The 26,089-nt window shown below is 37.0% G+C and overlaps 1 protein-coding gene across 6 annotated transcripts in view; it reads right to left on the bottom strand.

Annotated features, from left to right (window-relative positions):
* ANKS1B (ankyrin repeat and sterile alpha motif domain containing 1B) overlaps positions 1 to 26,089 on the bottom strand; it is a 1,246,961-nt gene that overhangs the window by 656,067 nt on the left and 564,805 nt on the right. For all 6 annotated transcript variants that reach the window (XM_032170973.2, XM_032170979.2, XM_032170972.2 and 3 more), the window contains exon 12: positions 14,341 to 14,521. In XM_032170973.2, coding sequence (XP_032026864.1) covers positions 14,341 to 14,521 — 181 coding nt within the window. The remainder of the gene's footprint in view (positions 1 to 14,340; positions 14,522 to 26,089) is intronic.

Below are 26,089 nucleotides of genomic sequence, written 5' to 3' on the forward strand. Positions count from 1 at the left end.
TTCCCCTGTTCTAGAAAATCATAACTAATAGTAGAAATAAAACCCAACTGCAAATCAATAGCCAAGAACATATCAATGAACTAGAAAATATGCTAAGGAGGCTAAAACAGACCTGAACACTTCCTTCAAATTTAAATAAAATAAGTACTTTTTACTTATTACTAAGATCTGAAAGATATATTAAAAATACTTTGAAATTATGTAATATGTGATCTAAATTGTTCATCTAAAACAACAGCTTGTCAAAATGCTAATCACTAGGAACCAAGAGGTTTGTTTAGTTAATAGTGCTTCCTTTCACATGTGCTTATGTGCTTTTCAGAAGGAAATCTGAAATCTATTATTAGCTTTCCATAGTCAACTCCTGATTATCCGAGCTAATAAAATAGAACCCAGACATCTGTGCTAATGGAGAGAACATAGACATACAATAGACCTGATTCAGATCCAAGAAAGCAGATAACACAAAAATTACATCTTTGACTCCGGAACAAATGTTGATTCTTTGTAGCATATGTGCCTTCCTAATAACACTCCATTAGTTTTTCTACTATAGCACAGGGGAACTAAGCTATGGAAAACTCACCTACACGTGTAAGTGAGAGTTCACTCTAGATTGTGTGAACACATTGTTAGATGTTAGAATTCTGTCAGTGGTATTCATTCCGCACACTGGATTCTGATCATCACTAATAATGTTGAAAGGTCTCATTCTCTTCAATGCTCCAGGCCCTAATACAAGATTCCCAACCTCATAAATGGCTCATGTAGAAAGTAACAAAATCAGTGGTGAAGAAAAAGTCAGTTATGGAAAAGAAAAAAAAGAAAAAAGCCATGCTATGCTTTGTTTTGACCTTGTGACAGAACAGGGATCACGTAAGTTTTTACTGTTATTTTCAAGTGAAGCCTTAGACACTGGTTCACTAAAGTAACAAAGGGGAAGAAAATTATAAATTATTGTACATTATTAGATACATGGCTTTCTAGAGTGAAATTAATGATTTTGGAAATGCTGGGCCAATTATTTTATAAATGTCTAAGAAAAATGAATATCTTCCTCATGTAAATAACTGCAATCTTTTCATCTGTAAAATCAGAACAGTTACGTAACAAAAATTTACATTAAAAATGACATATCTCCCTGAGGCAACTCACGAAATAACGAATGAAAGGTAGGCTCCATGGTTCCTTAGAAAGCAACGTAGTTCAGAAAAAAACCACAGAGCTTAACTTACTATATACATAGAAATAGGCACATAGGTGGCAGAATCCCAGCAAATCAAATATTCATTCAATGATTCAATTATTTGTCATTTATTGAGCACCTACTATAAGGCAGTCATCATGCTGGGCACTGGGGATACATTTTATTTGAGACATGGTCCCTGCATTTAAGGAGCTCACAGACATGTAAATACTTTTGTGTAAGAGACGTAATAGTCAAAGTATGTGAAGAACGCTAGGGGGAGTATGGATGCAAGAATTGGTGGAGTTAAAGAAGGCTTCACAAAGGAGGTTACTGGCATAGACATAATGTTTGTATCCTCCCAAAATTCATATGTTGAAATACTAACTCCCAAGGTGATGGGATTAGGAGTGTGGCACTTGGGAGGTGATTAGGTCATGAGGACAGAGCCCTCATGGAGGCGATTAATGCCCTTATTAAGGAAGCCTGGCGGGGCGCAGTGGCTCATGCCTGTAATCCCAGCACTTTGGGAGGCCGAGGCAGGTGGATCACAAGGTCAGGAGATGGAGACCATCCTGGCCAACATGGTGAAACCCTGTCTTTACTAAAACACAAAAAATTAGCCAGGTGTGGTGGTGCGTGCCTGTAGTCCCAGCTACTTGGGAGGCTGAGGCAGGGGAGTTGCTTGAACCTGGGAGGCGGAGATTGCAGTGAGCCGAGATTGTGGCCACTCCGGCCTGGGTGACAGAGTGAGACTCCGTCTGAAAAAAAAAAAAAAAAAAAACAAGAAGAAGAAGAAGCAGCAGCCCAAGGGAGCTCCTTTGCCCTTTCCACTGGGTGAGAACACAGAGAAAATGCTCCGTCTATGAACCAGAAAGTGGGCTCTCACCAGAACCAAATCTGCTGGTGCCTCAGTGTGGCCTCCCCAGCTTCTGGAACTGTGGGAAAGTAAATTTCTGTTGTTTGTAAGTTACCCAGTTTATGGTATTTTGTTATAACAGCCCGAATGAACTAAAACAGTTGTCTTTAGCCATAGTTCATATAAGAATTGTAATTTACCAAGTAGATTAGATGCCAAGGCATTCCAAGATGACGAAAAAGTACTTAAAACAAGGAGCCATGAATTCTAAGAACGGCATACTTAGATGTCCATGATATATTTGGATAGAGGTGAATAGGAAGTTATATCCAAATTATCAAGGACTGTGTTGAGCATGCTAAGACATTTGGATATTCTTATATGAAGGTTATTAAGCAGGGACAAAGCATAAGATGTTCTTAAACAGCGGAATGGCATGATCAGATATCCTTTTTTTTTTTTTTTTTTTTTAAAAAAAAAAAAAAAAAAGAACTCTGTGAGCTTTAAGAGACTGCCAAGTCCTGGAGGTGGGAAGCCTAAATGAGAGACATCAATAGTTTATTTAGGTCTGCATGATCCCTAATATAGTCTCCCACCCTCTGTCTTATGTCTTAAGATTTCATTATCAGAGCTTTAGCTTTATAATTTAGTACCTGTTAAAGTAAAAATTGGTATTTTGGAAACGGTATCATAGAAAATTGCTGAAGTGGTTGAGCTTGGGGATGTGGGGCAAAGGTGACAGTTTTAAAATCCTTCCCTCTTTATTGTGTAATCTCAAAAAGATCAAGGGACTGGTATCGATGGGAGAGGTACCCTGAGGCCAGAGCAGACGGAGAGAGGGACAGACACTCTCTTTCCAAAATCAAAGGAGCATGGGATATGTTTGTTTTCTGTCTCTTCATAACATGTCACAATGAACAGTGGCTTACAAGAGCATGCATTTATTATCTCACAGTTTACAAGAGTCAGGAGTCTGGGTGGCTTAACTGGGCCCTCTGCTCAGGGTCTCATTTAGATATTGGCCAGGGCTCCAGCTCTCATCTGAGGGCCAGGGTCCTTTTCTAAGCTCACAGACTGTTGGCCCAATTTGCTTCCTTGCAGCTGTAGAGCTCATGTGGTTTATTCTCCAAAGCTAGCAACAAAGAGAGAGAAATTCAGCTGCATCAAGTTGCTAACCTCTATGCCCGAAATTTAAGGAATCACCTTATTATTGGTTCATCTCTCTTTTGATTAACTTAAAACCAGTGGTTGGAGACCTTAATAACATCTGCACAATCCATTCACCTTTGCCCTAAAACATCTGGGAGTTATATCCTATCACTTTTGCCATTGACTAGTAGCAAGTTATGGGCCCCACACACACTCAAAAGAAGGACCTTACACAAAGGCATGGAGACAGGGAGCAGTATCACAGCCTTCGTAGAATCCTGCCAAAGGTAGATTTGAAGAGTTGAGGTCGCTAGAGTCTAGGAGAGGCAAGGAACAATTAGTCTATCCAGTAGGTAGAAGTAACTGGGGAGAATGTCTAGAACAAGTTCTGTCACAGGCTGGCTTACTGTGGCATGACACCTAAAAGTGAAGCCTGTGTTTGAAGGGCCTGGCCCCAGGTAAACACACGAGGCACCCACCCAACATAGACAGGTGCAGAGAGCAAGAGGGGAAAATGTTCTCCTCAAAGAAAACTGTACAGATAGAAGATCTGAATACAGAAAAAGGACTCGTAGTTTGTTTTCAACTAGGGGCAAGGAGGGGTTTTCTCCATAGCACCAACCTGGGAATACCAAAAGACTCTTTTCCTCCTTTTGTTTTAATTTTTCAATTACCGTAAGCTCTTCTCTCACAGCTTTATTTTTAACTTTAATGATCACACATATATCACACAAATATAACCGATATGCAGGGAGATTTTTCAAGGATATAAACAGCCTGGTTGAGAAAGTCAGGAGAGAAAAACTATCAAGTAAACTAGAATAGACAAGATAATTAGAGAGAAGATATATACAGCAATAAATTTGAATTTCAAAGAAAATTTCAGCTAACAAATCTGTTATATTTTCATGTGCATTAACAGAAGTTAAAGCAAGAGAAAATTGAGTTAATAAAAAATTAATTAAAAAAACAGATTTTCAACACAAAATCTCTCTGAAACTACTGCTCCCTTGCCTCTGCTGTAATTTTGGAAGGATTAGCACTTGTAGGACTCTGGCTATCCCCAGCAGTGACACACCTTCCCACCCCAGGATACATAACACTGGGGCACAGAGCAGATGGAATTTTCAGCTGTGCTCATCAGCAGGTTGACCTGCTTTTTTCAAGCAATTTTGTGAATTTAAGACTCTGGTGCCTGGCTAGACTCATAGCACCCGGGTGCTCTGCAATTTGTGCGGAATTCTAAAATTCCAGGCTCTGCTTGTTGCCTAGATCTTTAGTAATAACAGCAATAAAAAAGCAATAATGCCCACATGTATTAAGCATTTATGAAGCTACATTAATTAAGCATATGTTGTGTTTGTGTAGTTTGCAGTTAGTGGCACTGGCTTAATGTAATAGGGATAGTATTTTTTAAAGAAGAACTTGATATATTTCCATCTTCAAATTGTGTTTCACTGGAAACTGCTCCTCTTCCAGGGCTGGACAGGATACCTAATGCCCTCACAGAAGAAAAGGTGGGTTAGCAAGTCAATAGACTTAAAAGGCAGAGTCCTGCTTTAGACCAATCAGAATGACGTATGAAGATCTATTGTATAGACAAATGGGAAGCCCATCCCAGAAGAGAAAGGACACACCAGCTTCTGGAGAATTTCAAAAAGGAAAAGGCTGAATGAGATGGGGAGGATAGGGAAATAGTTCTACATTTGTGTCTGGAACTTTCCTTTCTGGGCACTGGCCTCGAGAGAATGTAGCATAATCAATAGGTATTGGCGAACATAAGAAAAGAGAGCCCTGGGTTCCAAATCCCATCTAGATTCTGGGCGGGCCACATCCTATTAAACTTGGTAGTTTCCTGTGGTAAGGACGAGCAAGATTTTGGGGATAAATCTTTCTGAGTTCCACTTACATTCCTAAATTACGAATGAGACCCAGAGGTACCTGGAGCCTCCAGAAGGGGGCCTCAGCAGGCAGCTGGTCTGAAAGCCAACTGGGTTGCCCTGGGGCCAGCTTGGCAAGGGGAGAGGTGACCGCTGCAGAGGCTAGGAAAGACAGATGGCTGACCTGGCAGAGACTCAGAGGGACCACTTTGCCAGTGCGAGGAGAGCTGAGGTGACCAGCCAGAAAGAGCTCCAGGCTCTGGCCAGAATGGTCTTGACCTAAATATGCCACCTGCAGGCCACAGGTATACTGGAAGGGATGCTCACTCCCTATTATCCCTTTTCCTGTGCGTCTCTCAGGCCCCATGTACCAACCATTCATTCACTAGGAGTTTGAACAAACTTTCTCCATCCTCCTCAAATATCTCATCTTTGCCCTCTTTTGTTACTCTCCAAAGACAGCCTTGCTCTTAGTTCACAGAAAAAATAAGAGCCACCGGACAGTAAAATGCAAATCAGATCACCTCTCTTTGCCTAAAACACCTGTCAATGAATTCTCATTGCTCTTAGGATAAATACCAAAATCCTGAAGGTAGCTACAAGGGTTTGATTGGGCTTTTACTCCCTTTGCAGCTTCAACTCCTGTCATTTCTCTCCTTTCTCTCTGACCTGCAGTTTCATGTTAATTTCTACCACAGGGATTTTTTAAAATATGCTATTCCTTCTTTAAAGAATAATCTTCTTTCCCCACCTTGGCCTACTTAATTCCTCTTTGTCTTTCAGAGCCCCACTCATTGTTGGCATGAGATCAGTCACCCCCTTTAGATACTCTCATAGCACTTTCTCATAATGGCACACCCTGAGTAAACATATTTATTTAATATTGCTTAGGTAAGCCAATAGTATTATATCAACTAATTTCATTAGGAATAACAAGTCCCATGCACTAGCTAACTAAAAAACCCCGTTATCTAGCTGTATATTTTCATAATTTTAAGTGCTGAAAAGCAATCAACTTTTCTTCATCAAGCATCTCGTAACCTGTACCTTGCCTTCTACCTGATGTGCAATTTGTCACAAAGGCACTGGGTGACAGTCATCATGTGACACCACAGGGAAAACAGGAAAAAGTACAGGAGACACATTTCATGATTTATCAAGAAGTGACAAGAATATACTTTACCATTACATCTATATGCAGCATTTGATATAAAAATACTTGCCTCTAGGGTACCTAAAATCCTGGTCTATTGAAAGTACTGAAGTTACCAATCAATAACTCAGCTAATATATTTGATGTATATATTTGTAGGAAAACAGGTCCCAAAGATGTAATCTCACATCATTCTCTCTAACCCTTTACTTTCTCCGTATCAGCTCGCCCCGAATCTTAGCTTGGAGTTGAGAGGTCATCTCAGCAGCCTGTTCCTGGCCTTCCTGTCGGCTGGAGGCCAAAGCCTCCCTCAGCTGTCTGTGTCCAGTGGCTGCTGTAATAATGATGTCTCAGCTTCAGGAGGTCTATTTCCAGGCCATGTGAGCTAATTAAAACACAGGCCTTCATTTGCCTTTCTGGCAATCCCTGATCAGTGTGAGAGGCCTATGCCACCCTCTCCATTCTAATTTTAGTTCTCCTCTAGTGTTTTCTGTCCTTTGCAGAAAAGCATCTTATGCTGCTAACCACTTACAGGCTTTTGTTTTTGTTATTTCTCCCACTTGGAGAGAAGCACTTTTCCACTTTACTCCTTTTGGATTTTCTCCTTCTATCAGTTTTCTCCCGCCGGAGGTGATGGCTTGAAACTACTAGCAAAACTGAAGATAATTAGTTACCCAGGGTAGTTGACTTGCTTAGCAGGTGCCCTTGAGAAAGCGCTAATGCACAAAATTCTTCATATGGAAACAATTTTTTGGACACAGCTTTCTATAAGGCTAGAGAACGCCTGTTATTACTGGTGATGCTCAGCTTCTTTTCCCCCAGCAATTCACAACACAACTATCCAGAGTTCAGAACTAGTAATTCACTCACGATAGGCTAAGATGCTATTTTTCAGTCTTTTAAAATGGATACTCTTTACTTCTGATAAGCATAAAATTATCACATGGCTTCCTCCCACCCTACCCTCCTTCACTGAAAAAAAAATCATTATCGGTGACAGAGCGAGACTCCGTCTCAAAAAAAAAAAAAAAAAAATCATTATCTCAACTATCTACTCTACATATCTACTTGAATATTCAACAGAATTTCAAATTAAAATGTTCAAAACTGAGATTTCCCCATCTCCACTAATAGCAACTCCATCTTTCCAAAGGTCAAAACACCAAATATCTTTGAATTACATCTTTGTTCCCTTTTATTTTCTTATACCCTACATCCAATTCATCCAAATATATATGTAGATTGATAGATCAATCGATAGACAGATGACAGATAGATAGATAGATCTACCTTTAACATAGATCCAGAATTCTACCACTCCTCACCACCTCTATTTAAAAAAAAAAAAACTGTTACCTGAGGAAAGAAGAACACACTGGCAACCATTAAGGGGACCCAAGAGACTGAAATATCTTAGCAGATGGGTTCTCAGGTCATTCAAAGGTTTCACATGAGAATGAGACACATAGTGGCCATGTGCAGAGAGAGCCCCTTAGGGAAGTGGCCTTGAATGAAACACCTCTCTTAGGGAGACTTTGGCAGCCAGGGAATGACATGAGGAGCCTTGGCACTTCAAGAAGAGTGGGACAAAGTATAGAAGAAGTGAACTCAGATAAAGGTGATCTATATCATAATATGTTAAACAAATGGAAAGATTAAATATTATGAGCACAGTAAATGTTATGTCTTTAGATGTATCAAACATTTCTTCCGGGAAATTGTTGTACTGATTTAATTGCAGTATTTAAGAATATGTTGATGGAGGAGAGACTAACTCAGCTGCTCACTCCCATGGTCTTAAGACAATGGCTGATAATTATAATCATTCCTAGTTCCTTGCGCATCCCATTCTTTGAATCCGACAATTATTCCAACCCTCTTCTTTAATACCTTGACTCCAGCAATACTTTGACCCCACTGGAATCTCCAATCCTAAGATCTTATTGATTTTTCAGTGTTAATTATCTCCTTGTTCTCTTTCGCTTCCCTTTTCACCTTGAAGTCTGTGGTTAAATATCACACACCCTTGCATTTATATATTTCCTTGCTCTTCAATCACTTCAATATACCAATTTAGCAAAACCACAACCTATGTAAAATTCAACTCTCCAAATACTCTGCACCTGCATCCTCCAGCTGACATAGGTTGGAGAAAAACACAGAACCACATTGGATACTCTAATTCTAAATGCATGAACACAAACTTTAAATAGGCCTTTAACGCTGCCAGGTGATCACATCATATACCTCCTTTGTCCACTCACTGTTTCTTCTAAACAACTGTTTCACACTGTCCTCTCTTTCCTCAAACTCTACGTTTCCTTCTCTGTCTCTGTTTTCAACTGAAGCTGCTGCTCTCTACTTTGTAGAAAAACTGAAAACTATCAGAACAGATCTTCCGCAGATTCCCACCACATGGATCTCCTGCCAGTATTTGCACCCACAACCAAAACATCCTGCTGTTGTTCATGCTCCTGTCCAAAATTAATCTCTCCACTTGGTTAATAATAGAATTATCATCCCCTCTTTCTCCTCCATCGTAACTTACAAATTCCCCTATGAAGAAATTCCTTCAAGGGTAGTCTATCATTACTCTAAGTCCTCTCCTCCCATTCTCCCTTAAAACCACCACACACGAGGCTCTATCATTTCCAACCAAATTGCTCTTGTCAAGGTCAGCAGTGACCCCCCCACCCCCAATATTGTTAAATCCATGAACCTATTCTAACTTAGTCCTCATCCTACTTAAATTATCAGCTATATTTGACAGAGTTGATCACTCTTTCCTTCTTAATAACTTTCTTCACCTGACTTCAGAACAAGACACTCACCAAAAGATTTCCTTCTATCTCACAGGTTGCTCCTTCTCAGCTTCCCTTGCTGGTGCTGCCTTTCATTCCATCCTTCCTCAAGCTCAGTTATTGGTCTTTTTCCTCTACACACGCTGCATATCATCTGTATAATGACGACGTTCACGTTTATATCTGCAGACTGGACCTTCTGCTGCCTACTCGACACATCTATTCAGATATTCAGTAGGCATCTCAAACTTAAAATTAACTCCTGGTATTTCTCACTGTTTACCAAACCTTCTCTTCCCCAAACCTCTTGTGTGTCAAATGATAGGAAATTCATTCTTATAGTTGTTAAGGAGAAAAGTCTTGGAGCCATCCTTAATTCTTCTCATTTTCTCATATACCATCTCCACTCCACCATGAAATTCCATTGGATCTGCCTTAAAAATATGTCCAACATCTCTCCATTTCTCTCTAACTCTGCTGATTCACCTTTGATCTTAGCTGCTTTCCCTCCCTTACTGCAATGCTGCAATTGCCTTCTAAATGGCTTTCCTGTATCCACCCTTGTTCCCTCTCCCCATCCATTATCAACATTATAGCCAGATTAATCCTCATAAAATAGAAGTTAGATCATGTGACTCTTCTTCTGAAAGAACTGAATAGGCTCTAAGCAAAATCACTCTGGGTTAAAGCCAAAGTCCTGAAATGGCTTATTAGGCCTTACATAATCTATCCCTCACCCTCTCTTCTTACCTACAAATATTCTACATTTCAAGGAGTAGCATCCACCTTTCACTCATCAGCTTAAGCTAGAAACTTTAGAGCCCTCCTTGAAATATTTCCCCTCATCTTTGCACATCTAATTACCATGACTTGTTAATTACTCTTTCCTTGTATCTCTTAAACCAATTTACATTTTCCCTTTGCTATGAAACTATTTCTCCCCTTCTCCAATGTCATTTCATCTCAAATCTACTACATATTAATACTAGAGTGAACTTTCTAGTTAAATGTAAACCTATTTATATCATTCCCCAGACTGTATAACACCAAAGCTTTTTAATTCTAACAACCTTTTTTGATGATTCACAAGTTGAAGCTTTAATCACAATTCAAGCTACTTTTTAAATGGCCCTCTGTTACAATAAATTCATTGGTTCACTTAAAAGTGTTTTGCAGCATACGATTTATTTTTGAAGATGCATTAGTCTTTGTTCTGTTAAATGCCATTTTGGTCAAGATTAATTTTTTGTGCATGCAATCATTTATAAAATGAAATGTAGATTAATCAGTAAATTTAAATTATACTTCTAAGTCAAGAAAAGGTCGGCTATCTCGGCATAAGCTTGGTCAGCTACCTTGGCATACCTTGTACAGACTTACAATAGACCCCTCTATCTTAAAGCTACTACAGATTTCAAATAATAACATGAAAAACAAAAATAATATTAAGGAATAACTGTGACAATATTAAAGAATAATATTAGTTGCCAAGGTTTACAAAATGTATTAACATAAACTCATTTATTACTACAAATACCTAAAGTGTAGATATTATTTCCACTTTCAGAGGAGCAAATTAAATATCAGAAAAGTTAAAGGTTCTGATGGAAAATATCTAGCAAATCAGTGATGGAACCGACTCTTGAACTCATTCTCTTTATATACCCAGTGGCAATGTCTTTAAAGCGTAACAAATTAAATATGTGTAAGTTAATAAAATGCTATTTTTGCAAGTACAAATGCCTTCCTTCCAAGTTTTCCTTTTTAATGTAAAGCAAAACAAATTGTGCTTTCACATTATTACTGAATATCAGTCTATCCTAAAATTGTTTATGTAATGTGGAGGTGATATATTACCTTAGAAAACCACTGTAACATGGTATTGGAAACCATTTCAACTGTTTTTTTTTTTTTTTTTTTTGAGACGGAGTCTCGCTCTGTCGCCCAGGCTGGAGTGCAGTGGCGCAATCTCGGCTCACTGCAAGCTCCGCCTCCCGGGTTCACGCCATTCTCCTGCCTCAGCCTCTCCGAGTAGCTGGGACTACAGGCGCCCGCCACCACGCCCGGCTAATTTTTTGTATTTTTAGTAGAGACGGGGTTTCACCGTGGTCTCGATCTCCTGACCTCGTGATCCGCCCGCCTCGGCCTCCCAAAGTGCTGGGATTACAAGCGTGAGCCACCGCGCCCGGCCCATTTCAACTGTTAAAAAGTTAGATTTCAGTTCTGTTTAAAGGTCAGACCTGAAAATATCCTGATGATTACAATTTCTCCACACATTTTGGATGATGCCACTGAACTCCTGGCAGCAGCAAAATGTGTTTGTTCTGATCCTCTGCTTCTGGTGGTCAGTGTCAGAGTGGAGAAAAGGCGCCAGGGCTTTGGGACTAGACCTAAATTTCTGTTGCTTTTAATTAAAATAATAAAGGGGAAAAGGTAATATTTCTATCCAATTGAGACAGAAAAAATTGTTGAAAACAGATTTTTACCTGTTGAAAAATATGCAGAACATTGAAGGTGGAAATAATTATCCCCAAAACAATGTACTAACTAAAACGAAACCAAGAAAGTCATTCTGAAAGGCAAGTATCAAAGCATCTGTCATTGCCCCAATTTAGGTTTTTAAATCTGGAACTAGTCATTCAAATAAATATTGTTTGAATAATAACTGTATGCCCAGAACCCTTCCCAGGTCCACATACCACTACTTTTTGCTGTTACAAATCACATCTCATCTCTCCTGTCCTATAAAACTGCATTTAGTACATAACAGACAATACATTTTAATGCTCACTGAATGAATGCTAGGATTGATGTAGAATACAAAGAATTATGTTAATATCATAGTTATTGCTACTACTACTAATAGTTACTAACATTTATTGAGCACTAACTATCTGCCAGGCACCGTGTTAGTCACTTTACATGCATCACCACAGTACAGGGTAAGTTAATCTAATTAATTCATTGTTAATCTAATTCTATAGTAAGAAAACTATAGCATAAAGAGATCAAGTCTCATAGCTAGGTAAGAGGCTCAGTTTCACAGCTAGTAATCAAACTTCTGGCAGTCTGACCTCAGTGCGTACAATGAGCCAGAGACCAATCAATTGCAGCTTACATTCTAGAAAGAAGATAAGAAATAAGTAAAGAAGTAATCAATATAATTTTACATAGGAGATAAGGCTATGGATAAAAGAAAATGGGATGATTTGATAGAAGTGACTAGAGTGATATAGAAAATGGTTAAAAACATGAACTCTAGTAACCAGGTTTGAGTTCATACCAGAGCTTTTTCCAGCTCTGTCATTATGGGCTGTTATTTAGTTATTTATGTTCTTTGTGTATTTCCTTATCTACAGATAATACCGAATTTATATGACAATCATGAGGTTTAAATAAATTGATATACATAAAATGCCTAAAACAGTTCCTGACACATAGTATCATTTAAGTATTTATTATTATTGTTATTTTTGCATTTTTATTGTTACAATTCTTATCATATTAAGGACATCTATTTGAGATAGGGTGGTATGGGAAGGCCTGTATGAGGAAATGCATTTGAACCAAAACCTAAATGACACTTAGGCACATGAAAATTTTAAGGCAGAGATTCCAGCCAAAGGAACCGAAGCGCAAAAGCCCCAAGGCCAGAATGTTCAGCTAAGAAGGCCAGTATGGTCCAGGATGAGTTCAGTCAAGTTACAGAGCTGGTCAAGAACCAGGCTAAATTAGGCACCACTGGATATGGTAAGGAGCTGGATTTTATTCTAAGTGCAATTAGAAGACATGGGAACATTTTAAGCATGGCAATGACATGCTTTGATTTACATTTTATAAATATCACTCTGGCTTCCATGAAAGTTTGGATTATAACTTCCACAGAATATCAATCTTACCATTCCCATTAGTCATTGTTTTTAAAATCTTCGCTTTATTCCTATGGGAAAGTAATTCTCTGACTCTATTTCCGGAATGTTTGTGTTAGTGCTTTTAAACATAGAGTCAGATTAAAGGACTTAAGTAGGTATATGAGCATACACATATACTCATACACTCACTGTGAACCAAGATTATATGGAATACTCACACAGACCACACGTGATTATTCTAAATTCAAATTAGAATTTGAATTCACTGAATGAATGCTAGGCTGGGTTTTTGAATCATGTTTCTTGGAAGGAAAGTAATTGTTTACTTACATGAAAGTTGATCATATGAATTAGGTCATTCTTGTTATACCCAACTAAAACAGTTGAGAGGTCAAGGGGAGAAAGCATCTAGGGCACATAACACTGTTCCAAGAATGTAATTCCCTGTGAGCTTGGCTGCTGAAGCTGCCTGCTGTAACCTGAAACCAGTTTTATCTAATAGCTACTGAAACAACCTGCTGCAACTCTGAGAATCATTTTACCCAGAGCCATCACTTACCAATCAAAACTTGCCAGCTCACCAACATATTATTAGCACCAATGAACTTCCTCAAAGAGCAATATGTAACTTTCCCCTTTTTTGTAAAACCTCTAACCGTCTGTTCTTTGGACATATTGAAGACCATCCAGCCTATGAGTATGCCACAAATTGCAATTCTTGATTTCCAAATAAAACATTTAAAATTAAGACTTTTGTCTCTATATTGTCTTTGTCTTTAACCCTTATTGTAAATTATATGACAGGGGAGGATATTCTTTGGGTCCCACTTCTCTTATTTCTAATATGTCCCTTGGCCTTACCAGGTGTTAGCTCCTTGTCCCCCACATAAAGAAAGTTTTGCAAATCTGACTGCATGGAACGATGTATGTTTTACTAGTAGGTGGTGTTATTTTTCTCAATCTTACCCTCACACCCAGCATTTTCTCCCCCAACACACTTCCTCTGCAAGTTCACCATGGTTTAAATAGGTTGAAAGCCAGCCTAGGCCACATTGTACAATTCCTTCTTACCAGACATCCTTGATATAAGTTCTCCGGCTTCAAAGCATCTCTTAATAAAGTTGTCTGTTGATTAGTTGATACTGCTGTGTGGTGAGGGGTAAATGGCAGTGGAAGAACATTTCCAGGTCCCTGGTATTTTTACTACTATAATCACATGAAATCATCATCTTTAATATCTAACACCAAAAGGCCATCCGTGTATTCAAAAAAAAATATTACAGCCACACTGACAAAAATCCTAAAGCCCTACATTGCCACACATGGAGGTGAACTAAAAACACAATGCAATTTGTACAAAGACTCCTCCTAATTCCTCTAACTCATAAAGACTTCAGTCTTAAAATAAAAAATACAGCTGCATAAAGTGAACTGCTTTACCTGTATGGTTAGTTCCCTCATTCTTGACTTCTGTGGTTCCCACAGAAGAGGTGGGTGGACTAGCAGGAGGGCTGGCAGTAAAGCTTGTGCACCCTGTAGATGTGTTGATTTCAAAATATTCTTGGTTGTGATTCATTCGGTGAAAATCCAGAGAAGACACAATGGATGTTCGCTGTTTAGGCTAAAATAAATGAGCATGACGAGAGTATTAATATGATCATGTTCATCTTCAGCCCAATCTCCCCATCGATTTAATCTAAGTGATAATTTTTTTCAGTTAAAAACTATCTGGGTTTTATACTTAAAATATAATTGTGCTTTACAGAGATACATTAAATAATTTCTTGATGAATTAAATAATAAAAAATTATTTAATGAGAAAATATTATGGCATAGTTGATGTGATAGGTTAGGCTTTTCATTTGCTTTCCCCAGAAGATTGTAAAAATATAGTGCACAAAATTTCTCTTGGTAATCAATTTTGAAAGTTGCAATTTTAAGTCACCTTTCATTCAACTAACATTTATTAAGCATCTGGCATTTGACAGACCCAGAGGATATAGAATCTAATAATAAAAGGGCCCTTACAACATAGAAGAAGAATTAAGGCAGTTCCATTTTTTTATTCTTTAAATAGTCCAAGGAATTGGTGGCATTAGATATTGTTCCCAAGTACAAGATGCTGGAATTGTATCATCAGAATTAAATAAAGTTATATGGAACATTTTCTAGGATCTAAGAATATGCTTGGTATTTGTAGTGAACTTTGATTTTCTTTTTTAAGAATTTTAATTAATCCCCAAATAGCAAGAAAAGTCAATTTAAACATAAAAGTTAAAATCATGGAGTAATAGCAGATATAATCTATACCCTTCGTCAGTAATGAATTACTCTCTATAGCAATTTTCTGGGGCTTTTTCCCCATAGTTTTAATTATATTCACTTTTTTTTCTTGCCTAGCAGAGCTTCTAACATTGTCCTTCAGAAAAACTGCAGTTTTTTGGCTCTCAAATGTGTGTGTTTTCCCAGGAATCAACTCAAACTTTCTTACCTTTTTTTAGTTTACATTACTGAAATATTAAAAATCTCTTATAATAATTATGAGATCAAATGGAAACTTTTTATAATAAGGTAAAGTTTATTGTACTTTACTTTCTCCAAAGTACAATTAACTTTTGGTTTACTAATGTTTTTGTTACCCTCAAATATGTGTTAATCACTGCACTCCATAGATTATTTTCCTGCAAAATATTCAAATTGCTATCTCTTCCAGCTTATCATTTTTTTCCAAGTAGATATCATTTAGTCTATAACTAAAATAGACAATCATATGGAAAATATCTGCAGAGTAGAGTTTTTTAAAAAAATATAAAGTGTGTAAATTATCACAATATGATTTATTCTTTCACCAATATTTCACCAAATATTTTTATGAAAGACATTGAGAGGTATAAACATTGTTATGCAAGAGAGTGCAAGTCATTTATTATTATGACACATCAACTAAGTAATAGAATTCCAATTAGCACCCACAGAGGACTCAGTTGCTTTTGAAATACAAAAGATCAGGGTTTAATGTCAGGCTTGGTTTCTCATGAAATGTTTGTCCTTGGGACTACTGAATCTCAATTTCACATTCAATGTCCTTTCCACTACATTCTGTAACAGCAATTAGAAAGGCATGAGCTATAGCGCTGGCTCCAATGGAGCCCATCATTCTAGGCTTTGTTTTATTGTGTTGTGTTTTTGTTTCACTTTACGTGAAGGCAATGGACCACATTTCTATGTTTCTTCTCATAAATTTTATAAAGGTCAAGCCAAATGATATATATGATTCCTCCATTTCTAAATGTTTCTTAAATACGTGTTTCTGAATCCTGACCACCCATGGCTCTAACTGCTTTAAAAACACAATGTCTTATGCAATCATGAAAACAAACAAGCTATTTTTTGCAATATTAATTCATTCTACAAATATTTGCTGAACATATACTAAACTGCAGATATCATGCACCTAAGCACTGTGATAGGAATAAAACAAGTAAGACATTGTGCCTGTTTTCTGTATGAATATAGACTTGAGGTGGGAGGATGGATGGCACATGAGGCTTTGAAGAAGAGACAAGCAATCCAACGATTATGCTTCAGTATCATATAGCAGTAAGGGTGATGAAAAATTAGAAGCATTATACTTAGTCATGCCCTAAGGCAAGGGTCAGCAAACTATGGCCTGTGGCTCAAATCTGGCCTTCTTCCTGTTTCTAAAAATGAAGTTTTATTGGAACAAAACTGCACCCATTGCTCCCTCATTTAGTTACGGTCTATGACTGCCTTCGTACTATAATTGCAGAGTTCAGTAGTTGCAACACAGGTCATATTTTCCACAACACTTGAAATATTTATTATGTCTGGCTTTTTAGAGAAAATACTTGGCCACTCCTTTTCTATGGAATTATTTCCCACGTCAATTTTGTGTTCAATAAAACCATAACTATAGGTTTCCTTTTATTTCCCAGCCTGATTTGCATTTGGGTTGGGCCATGTGACTAATTCTCATCAAATACAATATTAGTAGAAGTGAGATTTTTCTATCCCTCTCTTACTCTCCTGATGACTTAGTTGAAAGATGAAGGAAAGTCATGAAACTCACATTAGTTTTATGAGATGTCCCTTTTTTATATTTTTATTTTAAGTTCAGGGGTACATGTGCAGGTTGGTTACATAGGTAAAGGTGTGTCATGGGGGTTTGTTGAACAGATTATTTTATCATGCAGGTATTAAGCCTAGTACCCATTAGTTGTTTTTCTTGATCCTCTCCCTCCTCCCACCCTCCACCATCTGATAGGCCCCAGTGTGTGTTGTTCCCCTCTATGTGTCCATGTGTTCTCATCATTTAGTTCCCAGTGATGAGTGAGAACATGTGGTATTTGATTTTCTGCTCTTGCATTAGTTCACTCAGGATAACAGCCTCCGGCTCCATCCATGTCCCTGCAAAGGACATGATATCATTCTTTTTTATGGCTGCATAGTATTCCATGGTGTATATATACCACATTTTCTTTATCCAGTCTATCACTGGTGAGCATTGAGGTTGATTCTATGTCTTTTATATTGTGAATAGTGCTGCAATGAACATACACATGATGTGTCTTTGTAATAGAATTATTTATTTTCTTTTGGGTATATATGCAGCAATGGGATTGCTGGATCAAATGGTATTTCTGACTTTAAGTCTTTGAGGAATCACCACACTCTCTTCCACAATGGTTGAACTAATTTACACTCCCACCAGTAGTGCATAAGTGTGGCTTTTTCTCCACAACCTTCCCAGCATGTGTTATTTTTTGACTGTTTAATAATAGCCATTCTGAACTGATGTGAGATGGTATCTCATTGTGGTTTTGGTTTGAATTACTCTAATGATCAATGATGTAGCACTTTTTTTCATATAATTGTTAGCTGCATGTATGTCTTCTTTTGAGCAGTGTCTGTTTACTTTTCTTTTTTTTTCTTTTCTTTTCTTTTTATTTTTTGAGATGGAGTCTCTATCACCCAGGCTGGAGTGCAGTGGCACTATCCCAGCTCAATGCAACCTCTGCCTCCTAGGTTCAAGCGATTCTTGTGCCTCAGGGTCTCGAGTACCTGGGATTACAGGCAAGCATTACCATGTCTGGCTAATTTCTGTATTTTTAGTAGAGATGGGGTTTTGCCATGTTGGTCAGGCTGGTCTTGAACTCCTGGCCTCAAGTGATCTGCCCACCTCGTCCTCCCAAAGTGCTGGGATTACAGGCATGAACCACCACACCTGGCCCCCAATGCCCACTTTTTAATGGGGTTTTTTCTTGTAAATTTAAGTTAATTTTCTTATAGATGCTAGATATTAGCATTTGTCAGGTGAACAGCTTGCAAAAATTTTCTCCCCTTCTGTGGGTTGCCTGTTTACTCTGTTGATGGTTTCTTTTGCTGTGCAGAGGCTCTTTAGTTTTATTAGATTTCATTTGTCAATTTTTTCTTTTATTCCAATTGAAGGAACACTTATACACTGTTGATGGGAGTTTAAATTAGTTCAACCATGAAGACAGTATGGTGATTCATCAAACAGAAACTTTGAGGATATTTCTGTTCCTAAAAACAAAAATATACCATTTGACCCAGCAATCTAATTACTGGGCATATACCCAAAGGAATATAAATCATTCTGTCATAAAGACACATAACACACATATGTTCACTGCAGCACTATTCACAATAGCAAAGACATGGAATCAATCTAAATGCCCAGCACTATTCACAATAGCAAAGACATGGAATCAATCTAAATGCCCATCAGTGATAGACTGGATAAAGAAAACGTGGGATATAATATATAGCATGGAAAACTATGCAGCCATAAAAAAGAATAAGATCATGTCCTTTTCAGGAACATGGATGGAGACAGAAGCTATTATCCTTAGCAAACTTAGACAGGAACAGAAAACCAAATATTGCATGTTCTCACTTATATGTGGGAGCTAAATTATGATAACTAATGGACACATAGAGAAGAACAACACATACTGGGCCTATTGGAGAGTGGAGGGGAGGAGGAAGGAGAGCATCAGGAAAAATAACTAATGGGTACTAGGCTTAATGCCTGGGTGACAAAATAATCTGTACAACAAACCCCCATGATACGATTTTACGTATGTAACCTGCACACGTACTCCTGAACTCAAAATAGAAGTTAAATAAAAAAATTAAAAAAAGAAATGAGAACAAAGAAGCTGCTTTGAGGAAACAACAAAATTCAAGATAACACAGATGAGGTATTCAGAATCCTATCAGATAAATGTAAAAAAGAGACTGTAATTATAGAAAAGAATCAAGCAGAAATTCTGGAACTGAAAAATGCAACTGGTGTACTGAAGAATGCATTAGAATCTGTTAAAAGCAGAATTGATCAGGCAGAAGAAAGAATTAGTGAGCTTCAAAACAGGCTATTTGTAAATATATGGACAGAGAAGACAAAAGAAAAAAGAATAAAAAAGAATGAATCATGGCTTCAAGATCTAGAAAATAGCTTCCAAAGGGCAAATCTAACAGTTATTGGCCTTATAGAGGAGGTAGAGAGAGGTGGGTGGAATAGAAAGTTTACTCAAAGTGAGAACAGAGAACTTCCTAGACCTAAAGAAAGATCTCAATATTCAAGTATAAGAAGGCCATAGAATACCAAGGAGATTTAATCCAAACAAGACTACCTCAAGCTATTTAATTATTAAACTCTCAAAGTTTAAGGATAAACAAAGGATTATAAATGCAGCAAGAGAAAAGAAACGAATTACATACAATGAAGCTCCAATATGCCTGGCAGCAGATTTCTCAGTAGAAACCTTACATGCCAGGAGAGGGTGGCATGACATATTTAAAGTGCTGGAGGAAAAAATGTTTATCCTAGAATAGTATATCCAGTGAAAATATCCTTCAAACATGAAGGATAAATAAAGACTTTCCCAGACAAACAAAAGTTGAGAAATTTCTTCAACATTAGATCTTTCCTACAAGAAATGCTAAAGGGAGTTCTTCAGTCTGAAAGAAAATGACGTTAATGAGCAACAAGAAATCATCTGAAAGTATACAACTCACGAGAAAAAAAAACACAGAAAATTATAACACTGTAATTGGGATGTGTGAACTCATATTTTGTGGTGACAAATGAAAAAATAAACTGATAATAATAAGTATGAAAACCTTTCAAGACACAGGCAGTACAATAAGACATAAATAGAAACAACAAAAGTTAAAAAGTAGGGGGACAAAGTTAATGGCTACAGTATTTATTAGTTTTTCCTTTGCTTGTTTGTTTATGTAATCAGTGTTAAGTTGCCATCAGTTTAAAATAATGGATTATAAAAAATTATTTGCAAGCCTTAAGGTAAATTCAAATAAAAAATCCTACAGTAGATACATAAGAAATAAAACAAGAAATTAAAACATACCAGCAGAGAAAATCACCTTCGCTAAAAAGAAGAGAGGGAGGAAGGACAGAAGGAGGAGATCACAAAAAAACTAGAAAACAACACGATGGCAGGATAAGTGCTTATCATTAATATCAGTAATACTGAATAATTAGACTAGAATCTCCAGTCAAAAGACAGAGAGTGGTTGAATGGATTAAAAAAAAAGAAAAACCCAACAATCTATTGCCTGCAAGAAATACACTTCACCTATAAAGATACACATAGACTGAAAATAAAGGGATGGACAAAGATATTCCACGCAAATAAAAATCAAAAAAGAGCAGGAGTAGCTATACTGATAAGACAAAATAGATTTCAAGAAAAAAACATAAAAACAGACATAAAATCATTACATAATGATAAAGGGTGAATTCAAGAAGATGATATAATAATTTCAAATATATATGCACCCAGATATATAAAGCAGATGTTATTAAGGCTAAAGAGAGACATAGACCCCAATACAATAGTAGCTGGAGACTTCAACAACCCACTTTCATCATTGGACAGATCATTCAGACAGAAAACCAACAAAGAAAGATCAGACTTAATCTGTACTATAGGTCAAATGGGCTTAATGGGTATCTACAGAACATTTCAATGAACAGTTACAGAATATACATTCTTCTCTTCAGTACATGAATAATTCTCAATGATAGACCATTTGTTAGGCCACAAAACAAGTCTTAAAAAACTAAAAAATAAATTGAAATTATATCAAGTATCTTCTTTAATCACTATAAAACTAGAAATCAATAACAAGAGGAATTTTGGAATCTATACAAAAACATGAAAATTAAACAGTATGCTACTGAATGACCAAATGGGTCAATGAAGAAATTAAGAAGGGAATGTAAAAATGTCTTGAAGCAAATGGTAATGAAAGTCAACATAGCAAACCCTATAGGCTACAGCAAAAGCAGAACTAACAGGAAAATTTATAGCTATAAGCACCTACATCAAAAAAGTAGAAAAACTTCAAATAACCTAACAATATACATCCTAAGAACTAGAAAGGCAAGAGAAAACCAAACCCAAAATTAGAAGAAAAGAGATAATAAAGATCAGAGCAGAAATAGATAAAATTGAAACAAAGAAAACACTATAAATGCTAAATAAAATAAAAAATTGGTTTTTTGAAAAGACAAAATTGACAAACCTTTAGCCAGATTAAGAAAAGAGAGATACGGCTCAAATAAATAAAATGAGAGAAGAAACAGACAACATTACAACTGATGCCACAGAAATTCAAAGGATCATTAGAGCCTCCTAGGAGCAAGTAGTAGTCTCCCAGCATAGAAAAGCCCAGGATCTGATGGCTTCACTGCTGAATTCTACCAAACATTTAAAGAATAACTAATACATGCCTTACTCAACCTATGCCAAGAGATGGAGGAGGAGGAAATACTTCTGAACTCATTCTACAAGGCTAGTATTACCCTGATACCAAAACCGGACAAAGACACATCAAAAAAAGAAAACTATAGGCTAATATTCCTGATGCATGTTGATGCAAAAATTCTCAACAAAATACTAGCAAACCAAATTCAACAACACATTTAAAAGGCCACTCATTATGATGAAGGGGGATTTATCCCAGGGATGCAAGGATGGTTCAACTTATGCAAATCAATCAAATAATACAACATACCAGCAAAATTAAGGACAAAAAAACTATATAATTAATTTAATTGATGCTGAAAAAGAATTTGATAAAATTCGACATCCCTTCATGATAAAAACCCACTGGGTATAGAAGAAACAGACCTCAAATAGTAAAAGCCATGTACAGCAGACCCACAGTATCATACGAAATGGGAGAAAACTGAAAGCCTTTCCTCTAAGATCTGGAACTTGACAAGGATGCCCACTTTTAGCAATCTTATTCGCCATGATACTGGAAGTCCTGGCTAGTAATCAGACAAGAAAAAGAAATAAAGGGCATCCAAGTTGGAAAGGAAGAATTTGAATTAGCCTTGTTTGCAGATAATATGATCTTATATATTTTGAAAAACCTAAAGATTCTACCAAAAACCTATTAGGACTGATAAATTCAGTAAAGTTGCAGAATACAAAATCAACATACAAAAATCAATAGCATTTCTATATGCCAACAGTGAATAATCAGAAAAAATAGAACAAAGAAGTCTCATTTACAATAGCTACAAATAAAACAAAATATCTAGGAATAAACTTAACCAAAGAAGTAAAAGAGCTCTACAGTGAAAACTATAAACACGATGAAAGACATTGAAAATCATATAAGAAAATGAAAAGATATTCCACTTTCTGGATTGGTAGAATAAATATTGTTAAAATATCCATACTACCTAAAGCAATCTACAGATTCAATGCAATCATTAACAAAATACTAATGATATTCTTCACAGAAATGGAAAGAACAATCCTAAAATTTATATGGAACCAAAAAAGACCCAGAAGAGCATAAGCCATCATGAGCAAAAAGAATAAAACTAGAGGAATCATATTGCCTGACTTCAAGTTATACTACCGAGCTATAGTAACCAAAACAGCATGGTTCTGGCATAGAAGCAGACAAATAGACCAATGGAACAGAATGGACAAGCCAGGAACAAATCTATACACTGACAGTGAATTTATTTTTGACAAAGGTGTCAAGAACATACACAAGGTTACATGAGGGAAAAGACAGGATGGTGGTAGAAAAACAGGATATCCATATGCAGAAGAATGAAAGTAGATCCCTATCTCTTGCCATATACAAAAATCAAATCAAAATGGATTAAATAATTAAATCTAAGACCTCAAACCACAAAACTACTAAAAGAAAGCATTGGGGAAACTCTCCAGGACATTGGACTAGGCAAAAATTTCTTAAGGAACACCTCACAAGCATAGGCAACCAAAGCAAAAGTGGACAAATGAGATTATATCAACCTAAAAACTTCTGCATAGCAAAGGAAACAACCAATAAAGTGAAGAGACAACCCAAAGAATGGTAGAAAATATTTACAAGCTATCCATCTGACAAGAGATTAATAGCCAGAATATGTAAGGAGATCAAAAAACTGAAAAGGAAAAAAAAAAACTAAGAATCTGATTTAAAATGGGCAAAAGATCAGAATAGACATTTCTCAAAAGAAGACATACAAATGGCAAACCGATATGAGAAAAGGTGTTCAATATTACTGATCATCTGAGAAATGCAAATTACAACTACAAGGAACTATCATCTCACCCCAGTTAAAATGGCTTTTATCCAAAAGACAGGCAATGACGAACGCTGGCAAGGATGCAGAGAAAATGAAACCCTTGTAAACTGCTGGTGGGAATGTAAATTAGTACAACCAATATAGAGAAAAATGGAGATTTTGGAGGTTCCTTAAATAACTAGAAATAGAACTACCATATGATTCAGCAGTCACACTGCTAGGTATATTCCCAAAAGTATATCGAAAACATAGCTGCATTCTCTCTCATGTTTATTGCAGGACTATTCACAATAGCCAAGATTTAGAAGCCACCTAAGTGTCTATCTACATATGAATGGATAAAGAAAATGACATATACACAATGGCATACTATTCAGTTATAAAAAAGAATGAGATCCTGTCATTTGCAACAACATGGATGGAACTGGAAGTCATTACGTTAAGTGAAATAAGCCAGGCACATAAAGACAAACATTGCATGTTCTCATTTATTTGTAGGAACTAGAAAAATTAAAACAATTGAACTCACAGTGGTAGAGAGTAGAGTGATGGTTACCAGATGCTAAAAATGGTAATTTGGGTGGTGGGGGGAGTGGGAATAGTTAATGGGCTCAAAAATGTAGCTAGAATGAATAAGATCTAGTATTTGATAGCACAATATGATGACTAGAGTCAGAAATAATTTATTATGCATTTTAAAATAACTAAAACCATATAGCTGAATTATGGGTAATACAAAGAAAGGAAAAATGCTTGAGTTGATGAACACCCCACTTACCCCAAAATGATTATTACACTGCAGGCCTGTGTCAAAATATCTCATATACTCCATAAATATATATACCGAAGGTACCCCAAAAAATTAAAAATTAAAATAAAAAAAAGAAATGGAATTAGAATTAAAATTTTTTATTTTATTAAAATAAAAAAGAGAAATGGAATTAAAAATTAAAATAAAAAAGAGAAATGTGGAGAAATGGAATAACAGCAATGGGAGAAAAGAATAAAGAGATGGTCACAATATTAAAATGGAGATAAAAAAGAATGGGTCTAGAATGTTCATTTAGACATGTTTGACTTTAATATTAAATTTTTTAACTAATCAAATAGAATTGCACTCAACCACTCAGTATAAAAAAGAAAAAGTGTTTTAACAAATTCACTGAAATTACAAATTGAATTTGCCAAGTTTTGATATGTAGAATGAATTGCACTTGTGTTCGTTGTGGCTTCTCCACTTTAAAACATATCCCTCCACTGTGGTCCAGTCCTCATATCACCCTACTTTCCAGAGGACCTGCTTCTATAGGTATTTACTTAGCAGGAGTCAGCAAACTACATGTCATGGGCCAAAGCCAGGCTTCTGAATATTTTTGTTCAGCCTGAAAGCTAAGAATGGTTTTCACATTTTTTATCGTTTTTTAGAAAAGGAAAAATAATATTAGTAACACATGAAAATTGTATGAAACTCAAACTTCACTGTTTGAAAACAAAGTTTTATGGAGACATAGCCATGTCCATTCATTGATGTATTGTCTATGGCTGTTTTCCTGCTACAATAGCAGAGTGTAGTAGTTGTAACGTAGACCTTATGAACCACGAAGACTTAACTATTTTACTCTCTGATCTTTTATTAAAAAAAAAAAAAATTGTGACCCTTTCTACAAAGTGAATAGGAAATTTCGGCCAGGCGCCGTGGCTCATGCCTGTAATCCCAGCCCTTTGGGAGGCCGAGGCGGGTGGATCACGAGGTCAGGAGATCGAGACCATCCTGGCTAACACAGTGAAACCCCATCTCTACTAAAAATACAAACAAAAAATTAGCCGGGCGTGGTGGCAGGCGCCTGTAGTCCCAGCTACTCGGGAGGCTGAGGCAGGAGAATGGCATGAACCTGGGAGGCGGAGCTTGCAGGGGGCCGAGATGGGGCCACCGCACTCCAGCCTGGGCGACAGGGGGAGACTCCATCTCAAAAAAAAAAAAAGTTAATAGGAAATTTCTCTGAGGAGGTAAAATTGAACAGACACAGGAATGACTGTGATTGAGTCAGGGAACCAGTGCAACATAAAAAGGTAGGACCCCTTGTTTCAAAAGCAGGTGCAAGAACTTTTTTCTTTTTCCCATGTTCTCTCTGTAGATCTGTTATGGTGTTTTTTTATTTGCTACTTAATGTATTACTCCCCTGGTCATGGAAACACTCACAGGGTGAGGGCAGATTCTTACAGGAATGCAGTGGCTCTGCCCTACAACTCAGTAAGTGCATCTGACCCTGACCCTTCCCCACACTCATGGTCTCACTACTGCATCAGTAGTTTCTGGGCAGGCCAGGGGCACCTGGGTTGGAGGAGCAGGTGGCCAAGAATTTTACTCAGTAAAGAAAGTAGAAATAGGGTGAAAAGTGGGAAAACAGTTGAGCCAAGATTCCAAGCCCCAACACATGTTCAATTTTCCCACAAACTACCTTACAAAACCCTGGGCCAGGAGCACCAGGGTTGGGGGAGCTGCTAGAGTCCCCAGTGTCTACTGTTCCCATCTTTATGTCTGTGTGTACCCAATGTTTA

The sequence above is a fragment of the Hylobates moloch genome, unplaced genomic scaffold (assembly GCF_009828535.3).
Source record: "Hylobates moloch isolate HMO894 unplaced genomic scaffold, HMol_V3 SCAFFOLD_12, whole genome shotgun sequence".
Classification (NCBI taxonomy): Eukaryota; Metazoa; Chordata; class Mammalia; order Primates; family Hylobatidae; genus Hylobates; species Hylobates moloch.